The 12184-nt window shown below is 38.8% G+C and overlaps 1 protein-coding gene across 1 annotated transcript; it reads right to left on the reverse strand.

Annotated features, from left to right (window-relative positions):
* Positions 1–239: 239 nt before the first annotated feature.
* On the reverse strand, positions 240–2201 carry LOC116377090 (olfactory receptor 1F1-like). The gene is made up of 2 exons (XM_031838636.1): positions 1247–2201; positions 240–301 (listed from the first exon to the last, which is right to left on the reverse strand). Exons 1-2 carry the CDS (start codon positions 2199–2201, stop codon positions 240–242), a joined length of 1017 nt encoding a protein of 338 aa, XP_031694496.1.
* Positions 2202–12184: the final 9983 nt, after the last annotated feature.

Raw genomic sequence — 12184 nt, forward strand, 5'->3', positions numbered from 1 at the left:
GTTCAAAGAACACTAATGAAGGGGCTCTTTAGAAGGGAAAACAAACCAAGTCACTCTTCTGGCAAAAAGTAAAACATCCTAATAGATCCTAAAAACATAGACAATGCTGGTTCATGTTAAGTTAGAGCTGGGTTACAGGAAGAAACAGAGCCACAGATAAAGGGTCTTTTTTTATTCATTTTGGGCAAAAAAGGAACGTGTAATCACGTTCGCAGTAATGGCTTGGAGCTGAAACACGTTTAGTTTTTGCCTACAATAACCAAAAAATGAAGTTTTATCAGTGAGTGCCTTTGCTGTGTTTCTTCTGCCACCACCATGCACAGGATACTATTCAAGGTTTGGAGCCTTGCTCGCTGCCACTTTGCACAAACAGCCTTCTTCAGAGTGTACTCCTCAGCACGCAGTTTCCCCTCTAGTAAATACAAGATGATTGCAAACAATTTGTAGATGTTTAGAAGTAAGAAAAATATAATGAGGGCACTATAATAAAACATGAATATACAGACAACAACACAGACAAAATATTACATATCAAAATATATATTAACAGACTCCATGCATCAGAGGAATTACAAAAAAAGACTGAAATCAATTACTTCATTTAGTCCTGGATAAGCTGTGGGCTGCGTCTTGTGTACATAAAAGGTTTCTCTCTTTAATAATAATTTCAGTTGATCACAACAAATGCATTGCAGTTAATGAATGTTTTAATGTTCTACACCTTATGAGTCTTGAGTAGCCTACATGCCTTTATGTAATATGGACAGGAGATGGCTAGACACTAACCTATTCAAACTGATCTTAAGAGGGGCAGGAAAAAAGAAACCCTAAGAATATGTCACATTTAATGAGATCGCGGTTTGAGTGTATTATCCTTTTTAAGGGACTTGCTGGAGAGATGTATCCAGTTTTTGTTTTATAGCATGTCACAAATGCATTGACAATGTAATGAAATTGGCCAAAAATGATGTTGTCCTTAAGCCAATTAGGATGAAAACTCTGCATTCAGCACAGTAATTCCGGCTGTTGCCTTCCTATATACTGTGGTGTGGAGCTGGCCATACTCACTCTAAATTAATGTTGTTTTTTTAGAATACTCAGTACTGTTTAATATCTCTGCTGTTGGCATTCAAGACATCATGAAACAGTAAAAGTTCTTCCTCTGTGTGGAAACCTGGTTGTATTTAAATGCTGAGGAATCAAATGAAACTTGACTGTTGAGTGTTAAAATAAAGTTGTCAAGGGCTTGTTTTAATTCTACGAACCAGTGCCAGGGCTCTGGTTCTAATCTCTTTGGTCTTCAAAGAATAAACAATCGGATTGATGCAGGGTGGGATGCAAGTGGCAAGTGACAGGCTCAGGACACGCTGGTCCGGGTCAATGGATCGCACATAAAGCCCTATTAAGAATATGCTGAATATAGGAATGTAAAATACAGCAACAAGGATTAGGTGCTCAATGCAAGTGGCCAGAGCTTTCATCCTATTGCCTAGTGATTTCATTCTGAACACAGTGACCAATATGCTAAGATAAGACAGAATAACACAAGTAAAAGGGAACATCAGATTCACCATACTAGAAGTTGAAGCTATAGACCAATGCAATGTGTAATCATTGCAGGCGAGTCTGAACACAGGCGCATAGTCACAGAAATAGCTGAACACTCTGACAGAATTGCAAAATGACAGTCGAGTCATGATCGCCGTGCTGTATGCTACTCTACTCAGATTGTAAACCCAAGTCGCGCCTACAATACACAACATGATCGGCAGTGTGTTGAATAAGTTCTGACGCAGAGGGAAACATATTGCAATGAACCTGTCGTAGGCAAGTATAGCGAGCGCAAATGACTCCAAAGATATAACAGCATAGTAGACATACATTTGTAACAGACAGAGGTCAAATGGAACAAAGTTGTCCTTAAAGAGGAATGTCTTAATCATGCTGGGAATAATGCATGTGTTTAAGGTTACGTCAATTACCGCGAGGTTGACGACAGCCAGAAATTTTGGAGTGTGTAAGCAGTGGTCACGAGCAATTATGGCGATCAGTACAATATTGAACACCAGCGTAACCACATAAACAAATGCCAGAAAGATAATGTAAACACTGATGAAGGGAAATATCTCAAATGCAATGATATAAAATCCTGGTGGATGAATGATGACAGAGTCATTTACAACAGTCCCGAGAGAAGACATAGTCCTCTGGTCCAGGGTGCGTAAAAGCTGTCTGGTCTGAAAAAGAGGGGAAAGAACACATCTTATTTCTTATCTTTCCTTCATTTTTTGTCAGCATAAATGCACAAGTTATCTTATTTATGAATCAATGAAAACTAAGTAATTGGAAGCTTCAGAAGGACACATACACACTTGTGCATTTGTCATTGAAACAATCATTTTTCCACCTGAGTGATTCGATTAACACACAACAGAAAGCAGTGTACTTGTGGCTCACCTGTTCGGTTGATGATCGTTTTACACAAAGTGGCTGCATGCAATGCTGACTCCAATAGCAGCCATTGAATGTCTGCATGTCTGACCTGTGCACAGTGGAAATTATACCCTCTTCATCAATCAATCTCCAGAGATAGTGTGCAGTCTTCTAATTAAGAATAACATGGATCAACAATACAATAATGAGCAGTGCCCTTTGATTGAAATTGAAGGTTAATGTAATGGAGTGTTTTGTCTTCTAATTTATCTTGCAGGCAAAACAAACATGTTGTTGTTTTGTGATTCTGAGCACCACATTCATCTTTATCTCAAGAGCAGGAAAACATGCAGGTTATAATATCACTTAATAACACTGGAACTCAACTGGCAATCACCTTTATTTACATCTGACAACATTAATGACGTGTATGTATTAAGATACCTGTCAATCATTTTGGGGTTGGGTGTGACCCCTCTGTTTTCATTTGATTGTTGCTTTTGAGGAATTGATGAACAAATGTAAGAATGATGAAATTGTTGGTGTGGTGCAGACATGCTTTTAGTGCAACGGATTGAAACTTGATTTTGCTGTCTGAGCTTGGAGGCCAGTTTCAGTGAGACAGCAGAGTCAACGGTAGATAATAAAATGTTGGAGTTGTATTACACGTAATATAACTGTCATCCTGATTTTGGGAGGATATGTACACATTTTGTATCTCTTGTTGCCACATAAATACTTCTAAACCACAAAACCGTCTTACGCCCCTAAGCTCTGCTCATGACATCTTGTGTCTATCTCTGTTCTTGACAACATAGAGACTGACTGATTTGTTAGATCTGGTCAGAAGCCTATTGACCAGTCAGGTCTCACAATTGTCCCAATGTAAACCAGAAACGGGGCTGGTCTAGACCTTATCGTCTTAACCAACAACTTGGACTCCTGCCTTAGCTATGGGACTCTCAAACACACTTAAACCTACCCACTTGCCATTACACACCAGTATTATTGCACCAAATTTGATGGTAAAATATTTCATTTAATGTTAATAAAAGTTCAGGTCCACTATGTGATAGCGTAGCAAAAAAATCTTTGTGTAGAACTCCAAGTGGGTGAAAAACAAAAGAAGTCTAAAGGGAGCATTCATCATCCAACAGTCCATAATGACTCCAGACAAAATGACTTTCTGCTGCATATGACACCTCAGAGTCTTTCTAATGAACCCAGCTTGAGATTTCATCACTCGAGAAAGCCGGTTAATGACCCTTCATGTAACAAACAAACCTTTTACTGTTCAAGCTTTGCCTAATTAATCTCACCTGCATCTATTAGCAGGTCTTGCAGTCTCACATTCTGAGGTAAATGGATAGGAAATTGGGACCCCTGTGCACAGTGCTTTCCCCCCAAGAGTACCTCGTCTGAAATAACAAGCTAACTTTATTCAAACAAACACAGAAACATATCATTTGATTTCGTAGAGGCTTAGTTAAATGTAGGCAGACAATACATTGTGCACCTATCAACGAATGATCAGAGCTGTGATTTTACTGTAACAACCATAAACTCACTTTGTTTGTGTCTCCCACTAAACTCACACTGTGTCATTGCCATCTTTGGTTTCTTATATTCAACCATGACTAATAAAAATACAATACTAGCTATAATACAATATTCACTGTTTAGTAATCAAAAACTTAAGACACAATTCCATTAATCTTTTTCAAAAAAGCGTTCCCACTTTGTATAAACTTGGTGTGTATGAAGATATTTAACAACAAAGTGCAACGACATTGACAATCAACAGTATTTCCTGAGGGTGCTTTTATCATCAAACAGGGCACGGTGACCCCAGACTAAAGGCTTCTCTCCTGCCTCTTTGACTCCTGGGAACCCTGCTAATGAGCTCTATTTGTGATGTCATTACCAAATGATGCTGGTTAATGACTCTGCCTGAAACAAACAAACCTTTTACTGTTCAGACTTAAGCCTAATTAATCTCATATGCATCTATTAGAAGGTTTTGCACTCTTGCAATTAAAACTCGAGTGTAATGGGAATGGGTATACAGCGATATTAATGAGTTTGTGGTGTTCTTCAAAAGCTCAAGTATAAACCCACTAATTGTCTAATAGTCACCTCTCCTCTGATAGGCCTGCGAGCTTAGCCCCTATACGCTGTTGATGCCTTTTCTGCAGTTGCCTTTCTGAGTATTGGACGTGTGATAAAAGTTTCATTAAACTTTAGATTGTGTTCACAGTTATTTGCTGCGTTGGCCTTGGACCAAAACAATTTACTGTGCAATCTCCAAAAGGAACATAATTCATTGGGAAATAGGCTGAATGCTCACAAGACATCTAGAAGTTACTTGTGTACGGAAGCAGGGAATTCAAAATGCTTCTAAATAACTTACTGCGATGTCCTGGGTAACCACAATCAATCAATACATTTACCATCCAATGTTGGGTATTTAAAGCGAGGTGTAACATTATAGGAGGCACCAGCATTAATCTACCCTGTTCTCTTTTTCCACAAATCAGAAATGAGTGGAACTCATTGGGGTTGTTTTTATGTGGCGTAATATGAGGCAGAGTTTACTATAAACAAAGTCATTCAGTGGCCCGATAGTAGAAACACAGAATTATTTAAACAAAAAAAACTGTATTTATTGTGGACTAGATACAACTGGTTGATACCTAATCTGCTCAATAAGGTCAATATTGGCACCGACTGGCAGTATACAACTGAAACTTAAAAAATATGGTGTCTCCATATTATTTAAGTAGTTTGAAAGTCCAACAGTGTAATACATTCTTTAAAAAAAAATGTCCAAGATCATCACAAGGGTATTACAATAAAAATGTCGACATACAATCATGAAAAACAGGGGTGAGTCAGTGCTAAAGCATTAAGGAGACTTTGAAAATAGGAAAAGTTAGTGATAAGGTCCGGACAAGAGCCCAGCATGATCCATGAGAACAGAGCCGATAAGAGATATCTTTATTGTGCAGTGCAGTATACAAACTGCAAAGATTTACTATCAGAGCAAAGTCCAAAAAAACACAATACTCATTTTCATGAGTTAGTATGAATCATTAAACAACTATACATAGTGAAGGCACTGTGCTGAACTTCAGTTTTTATAGCAGTTTACTTAACATGAGATATCGTTTACATTATTTTTTATTATTTACAGAGGGCTGTAACATTATATGGACATATTATGGGGGCTTAATGGAAGGGTGTCTTTTTGATTATTGGTGGTTGTTTGTAGGTCTGTTTTGAATTAAAGTGTCAGGTTTCCTTAAAATGTAATGTGTCTTTAAAATATTTGCATGACCACTTTCCCTTCCATTTCAAGGAATGAGGGAAGAGATTAATTAGGCAAACAGTTCAATGGAGGGTTGTTTGTTTACAGGCAAGGCCATTGTTCCCCAGTGATGCCACCCCAACTGGGATTCATCAGAGAGACTCTTCGAGGCACAATCCCTTTGTCTTGGGTCTCCATGTCCTTGTTGATGATAAAATGAAGTAGGAGTTAGGAATTTCAAATTGAATCTCATGAAAGTGTCAGACTGCCGGACAAGACGGAATATAAGTACATCTAACTTTATTGTATGTTCAAGTCAATCCCTGTTTGAATAGTACATTGACCGTGGCTAACTTGTAATGCAATGAACCCATGACAAACACTGTTTTGATGATTTGCACCAGTAATGAGCTCATGAGGCTCAGCTTGGCTGTGATTTATATAGGTTATTGTGTAAAAATAGATAACTTGACTACAGGCTCCTGATGAGGCAAGAACAAGAAACCCTCCTTGTGTTTATATGAGCAGAGAGCTCTAACAGTGGATTTAGAGTTTCAGGACTTATAGCGCAGGCGTTTGTGAAACAGTTGGTTACGGGCTGACTCATTGTCAAAATTGAAGGTTTTGCCCCAAATGTGAAAGTTTTATGTGAGAATTGTATTTTAACATACTGCTGTTAACTAGTCATAGGCCTACCTGTGATGTATGGCTGCACCCAAACTGCCTAATCTACATTTCTTTAATCCTGGCATTGATTTATGATTTGTTTCACTCCAAGGTATAGTGGATATAAACAAGAACCTGCGTGAAATTGATGTGTGAAACTTAACTATATATTTACTTTCTCTGGGGACATGACAGCGCAGTCATTATATACCAATCTACATCAACTCCTCTAAAAGCATGTCCGCTGTACCTTGGAACCCAAAGACATGGACTATCCATGGTGTAATTGTTTGATTACCTTAAATATAGCAAAAAAAGCTAAATGACTTGTTCACCCCAAATTTCACATCTATCACCCAGAAGTGAGATGCATATGAATGGATTTTTTCCCTGCACTCATGACACAATGTTTGCATTTCAGACTAACATAGTATGATGCATATGATCCATATAAATTATTCAGACAGTTGCCCTCAGAAAACACAACCCTCTCCTAACTTTTTTACCCATTAAACTTTCCTAATGAGACACATTTCTGATATCATCAGAGCCTGTTGGTTCATGATTTTGCCTGTAAGAAACCTTTTCACTGTTTAGACTTCAGCCTAATTAATCTCATGTGCCTTAATTGCAAAGCACTGAACTCCCAATAAAAATCCTTTCCCAAATAATGAGTAATCCTTAATCATTTTGAATATATAATTTAATATTTTGTGCTGTATAGAATAAAAAATGTGTCTGTACCTATAATTGTTTCATTCCCATTAATGCCCAAACATATTCGACTAGTTTGATCAGTGTCTGTGGATAGTGAGTCATTTTATAAGTGAAATAAAACACGGTTGTTTTCATCAGCAGCATGATAGCACAGCCACAAATAAAGGTCATCTCTATTCTTTATACTGTATACACAGCCACAGAGTAATCCCTCAGAATATAAGAGACCCTTATATTTTCTGTATTGCAAATCAGAAGAGCCAGATGTTCATTTATTTATAATCCAGAGAGTGTTAAATACTTTAATACGTATTTAATTATCACCGCAGTACGGAGACTGTCAGACAGATGTTGATTCAAGTCTGTGGTAATGTTCAAGGACATACTGTTGTGTCTTTTAATGTTATATTGCATCATATGTCATCATCGTAACCACACTTTACAATAAGTGGTGTGACCACATATTTCATACACTTGTAAAATACAATACAGCGTTGAAGTGTAGGAATGAATCAACACATTTTGTTGTCCGTGGGATAAGAGGACAGCCAAACAGCCACACGGGGGTAGTAGCTGGCCCATTTTAATGGTGGGTGCAAAAAGTTAGTGTGTACTCAAATGCACGCTGAATGATATAACGAGGTTGTACTCTTCTGAACAAAGTATACTACAGCCCACAGAACATCATGTTGGAGCTGTATCCGCTTAGCATTATACTGTTGGGATGTATTGTGAGTGCAGTAAAACCTGAAACCAGGACTTTACAGGAATTTGTTCTGAGGAATTTTGAAATACAAAAATAAATGGGACAGGGAAATAATGGTTAAAGTATCTTGTACTGTAACATGCTTTGGTTGCATGTTTAAAATCGGGTTGTAATAGTTGGCTTGACATTGTTCTGAGAGGAGAGAGGAGAGTGCTCAGAAAATGACGGACAGGTTGTCAGAGCAGATGCTGTTTTCTCCGAGGTAACGAGCCAATGTGACCGCTCAGAGGATCTGCAGCTTCTCTCTAGCGAAGGACAACATGAAATATTCAAACTGCCGAGATTGCAATTTTTTTTTCACAGCCATTTGAACGAGAAGCAGCCTGTTAAATACTCATACTGCTCAAACAGGCTCGCTGGCAGCTAATTAGCAGAGCTACAGTAGATGGTGCTGTGATTGATGGGAGTGAGATTTAATGAGCACCAAACATTTAGTAATCAGGCTGAATATTTGTCATCAGGCATTTAAATGCTTTATTGTTATTTTTAGAATTGCTTCAGTGATTAAAAAAAGAATGTATTTTAATATATTTGTGTGTTACTGTAATTAGAGCCACTGTGGTGTGCTCCTGTCACCTGTGCTACAGAAAATGAGGCAATTTAAGTGAGAAATGCAGAGCTGTTTGTCTGATGTAGAGAGTATAATTCTGTTTCCAAACACAAGTATATGAATACTCTGTGTTCTTACTACGCAGATCTGCGAAAGCCAGGACTTTAGCCATAATTAGTATTTTTCACATCAGATTAGATGTGAATTTCTCTTTATCTTATTTTAATATTATCTTCTCTTATTTTGACTGAGGGTAATGCTGTTATAAGTGACCCGTATTCAATGACTGCAGTGTAGCTTAAATGTTCTAAAATAGATAAACATCTGCATGTATTCATCATTCAACTATTGATGGAGTTATTTCTGCTTATATTTCCTACTTGTCCTTGAGAGTACATTCCAGCCGGTGAAAGCTCAATGAGGGCTTCTTAGCTGCGCGGCAGTTGCTGAATATTCAGCATTCAGTAAAATAGACAGCAACTTTGTTTGAAGCTTTCTATGAAATGACAGGGCCATAAGGTCGTCAGCATGTTTGTCTGTGAGTCATTAGAGAAGCATCTATGTATGGCGTTAGTTGGATTTTTTAATTCTTATATAGTACTCAAGACCGGTCTCGGTCTTTAAGACGCCTTGTCTTGGTCTCAGACTCAAGACCAGTCAAGACCACAACTGCGAGGATATCGCTAAGTTGCCTGTACATTGTCTGATTTATTTGATTAAACCATAACTGTGTTAGCGCATAGAATACCAAAGGGACAATTTCCCACACATTTAAAAAACATAGCCCATCTCCACCCATCACTCTCCTCATCTGCTGCTGAAACTCTGATCCAGGCCTTCATCACCTCCAGAATTGACTACTGCAACAGCATTCTTCACGGCACATCATCCAAAATCCTAAATAAACTCCAGTATATCCAAAACTCTGCAGCTCGCCTGCTCACCCACTCCCGCTCCCGTGACCACATCACCCCTGTTCTCCAGAACCTCCACTGGCTCCCCTTCCCACAACGGATCCAATACAAAATCCTTCTCCTCACTCACAAAGCCCTCCATAATCAGGCCCCTCCTACCTCACCGACCTGCTTCACCACCACACTCCATCCCGTCGGCTCCGCTCCTCTGATGCCAACCTCTTGTCCCTTCCACTCAGGACCAAGCACCGGACATGGGGTGACAGAGCCTTCTCCATATCTGCCCCCTCCCTCTGGAACTCTCTCCCCAAACACATCCGAGACTGCACTGACCTTTGCACATTCAAATCCCAAATCAAAACCCACCTGTTCAAAACTGCTTTTAACGTGTGACCACTATTGTGTATTTTATGTTTTTAGTGTATTGCTTTTATATATGATGATTTTAATGTAAAGTGTCTTTGAGTACTATGAAAAGCGCTATATTAAATAAAATGTATTATTATTATTATTATTACATAAAATTCTCCTCTGCAATGCCTTTGTGATTATTTTATCAATACATTTCTCATGGTACACTTAAACATACACACATACAGCATGTACCGTGTATGGTAATAAAAGAGGTGAAAATATTTGTTTTTATGAGAATATGGACATTTCTCATCACATTTAGGAGTGACTTGCATGTTCCACATTTTATTATTAGTGTGTCATGCAGTGAGGGACTCGTACTGCTCTGGTCTTGGTGTTGGTGTTGACTTGGTCTCATCCCCAATTCTTGGTCATGATTGGTCTTGGTTCAGGTGGCCTTGACTACAACACTGCAGGGAGGTGAAGGGTATTATGGGATTTTTGTTAACCAAATTATCCATTAAAGGAGCACCTCGCTGGAAAGAACTTGATTGAAATTAACGTGTGAAATCTAATAATTGATGTTTGCCTTCCAGTGGGGGATTAAGGTCAAAACTCTCTCTCTGTATCTCTGACCTGCAAGTCAACGGGTTTAATTAGTGCATAGATCTGAGACAGCTGGACAGCTTGTGAGGACAGAATCTGTCCTCCCGATCAAAGGCCAATCGACCAGCCAACTGTGTTTATCCACAGTCCAGGACTAATCAAAACCCAGGCCAGGACTGCAGTCGTCCTCTTTAAAACCTGATGTGGTTCTGATCAAAACCCACGACCCTTAAGCTCAGAGGCCAGACAAAAGTTCAAAATATCACACTTCAGAATATCGGTTCCCATGGTTTGTAATTACACTGCAGAGTAGCCAGAAAATGGAAATATTGATTGGAGTACTCCAGATGTAAGATGGGATTGATTATTCCATCATTTTCTTTCTTGTCTTGTACAATACTTTTATGGTAGTCTCTGTTCATCTTACTATGTGTGATCTTTGGCTGTATGAATTAAGTCAACAAAATAATATGATGAAATGTTAAGTATTCCCCGAGGGTGGATTTATCGTCAAACAGGGCACGGTGACCCCAAACAAAAGGATTCACTCCTGCCTCTTTGACTCCTGGGAGTCTCTCTAATGAGCTCCTATTTAGACGGCATTACCACTGAATGCCGGTTAATGACCTTGCTTGGAACAAACAACCAAACTTTTTATTGTTCGAATTTAAGCTTAATTAATCTCATAAGAACCTGTTAGGAGTCCCAAGCATGCACTCAATAAAACTGCAAGGGAATTTGTGGGGGTGCACACTAATAATGAGCTATGAATGTCGGTCTCGAAAGCTGACAATTAATTGAAAGTAACCATGGTAATTGTGACATGATCAACCCTTCTCTGACAAATATTGAAAGCTGTATGGTTTAAAAAGCCCTGGTTGACTTCCCCTTCTTCCTTTGTGGGGCGTCCCCGTCCACAACTTTAATTCCATTCCTCCAAAATCTGAAGTTTAATCTTAAGGGGACCTCTGAGAGATCGTCAGAGATCTGAAAGGGCTGAGAGAGAAAGCGAACAATGACAGACATTAGAGAAGTATATTTACCCAGAATGCATTGTGATCTTTCATTATGTCCTCTGTGCTGTGGATAGGGCTGGGTATGGTTTGAAATTTCTCAATACCGGTGGCAATATGAGAGCTAAGTTTCAGTGCAGATATGCCAAAATATGTATATTTGCACACTATTCTGTCAGCGGTTGATGGGCTGTGAGACATCATAGAGAAAGTGTTGCTACGGAGGAAAGATGGAGACCATTTAAAAAGTCGCCTGAAGTTCAGATGCTCAGACAAGATCAAATTCTCGGAAAGCAGCAGCTGTTCAACAATTAAGGCGATATTTTCTCGCTCATTTTAGACATCTACCCTAGTTTGCAGTCGGGCTTTGGCCATTCACATGAAGAGCAAGAAGATGAGTCATTGCTTTGCATAAGTCAAGGACATTTGGTGTCTGAACTAAAGAACTCTAATGAATCTTTTCTCGACTCCCCTTTTCTTTATCTGTCTCTTTCCGTTCTTCCTTTTTCACTGGGCTCAGCTTAAACCCCGTCCCTGCGTCCTTTACAAAGTCATTCAACTGGATAAAGTAATTTACCTGGATGAAGGGGAGCGAGAAAGAGAAATAGACAGAGAAAGGGAGGGTGTGTCGTGTGTGTTTTTAAGGTAGGAATGTAGCAAGATGGCAGAGGAGCAAAGAAATGGAGCAATGACAAGTGAAGTGCAGAGTTGCAGCCTGAATGCTTTCAAAAAACAAATTCAGTCTTTTTGACCAACAATAAAAAACAGTTTGTTCTACCTTTGTATGTATCTATGTATCTATGTATCTATGTATCTATCTATCTATCTATCTATCTATCTATCTATCTATCTATCTAT

The sequence above is a fragment of the Anarrhichthys ocellatus genome, unplaced genomic scaffold, assembly GCF_004355925.1.
Source record: "Anarrhichthys ocellatus isolate YVR2014 unplaced genomic scaffold, GSC_Weel_1.0 scaffold885, whole genome shotgun sequence".
NCBI lineage: Eukaryota > Metazoa > Chordata > Actinopteri > Perciformes > Anarhichadidae > Anarrhichthys > Anarrhichthys ocellatus.

Bases quoted from the DNA above. Each gene is read 5' to 3' on its own strand.
- LOC116377090 (XM_031838636.1), bottom strand. From the start codon at position 2,201: ATGTCTTCTCTCGGGACTGTTGTAAATGACTCTGTCATCATTCATCCA. The intron at 302-1,246 runs GCCCTTGACAAC...TGGTGGCAGAAG, and splicing joins GGTTCGTAGAATTAAAACAA to AAACACAGCAAAGGCACTCA.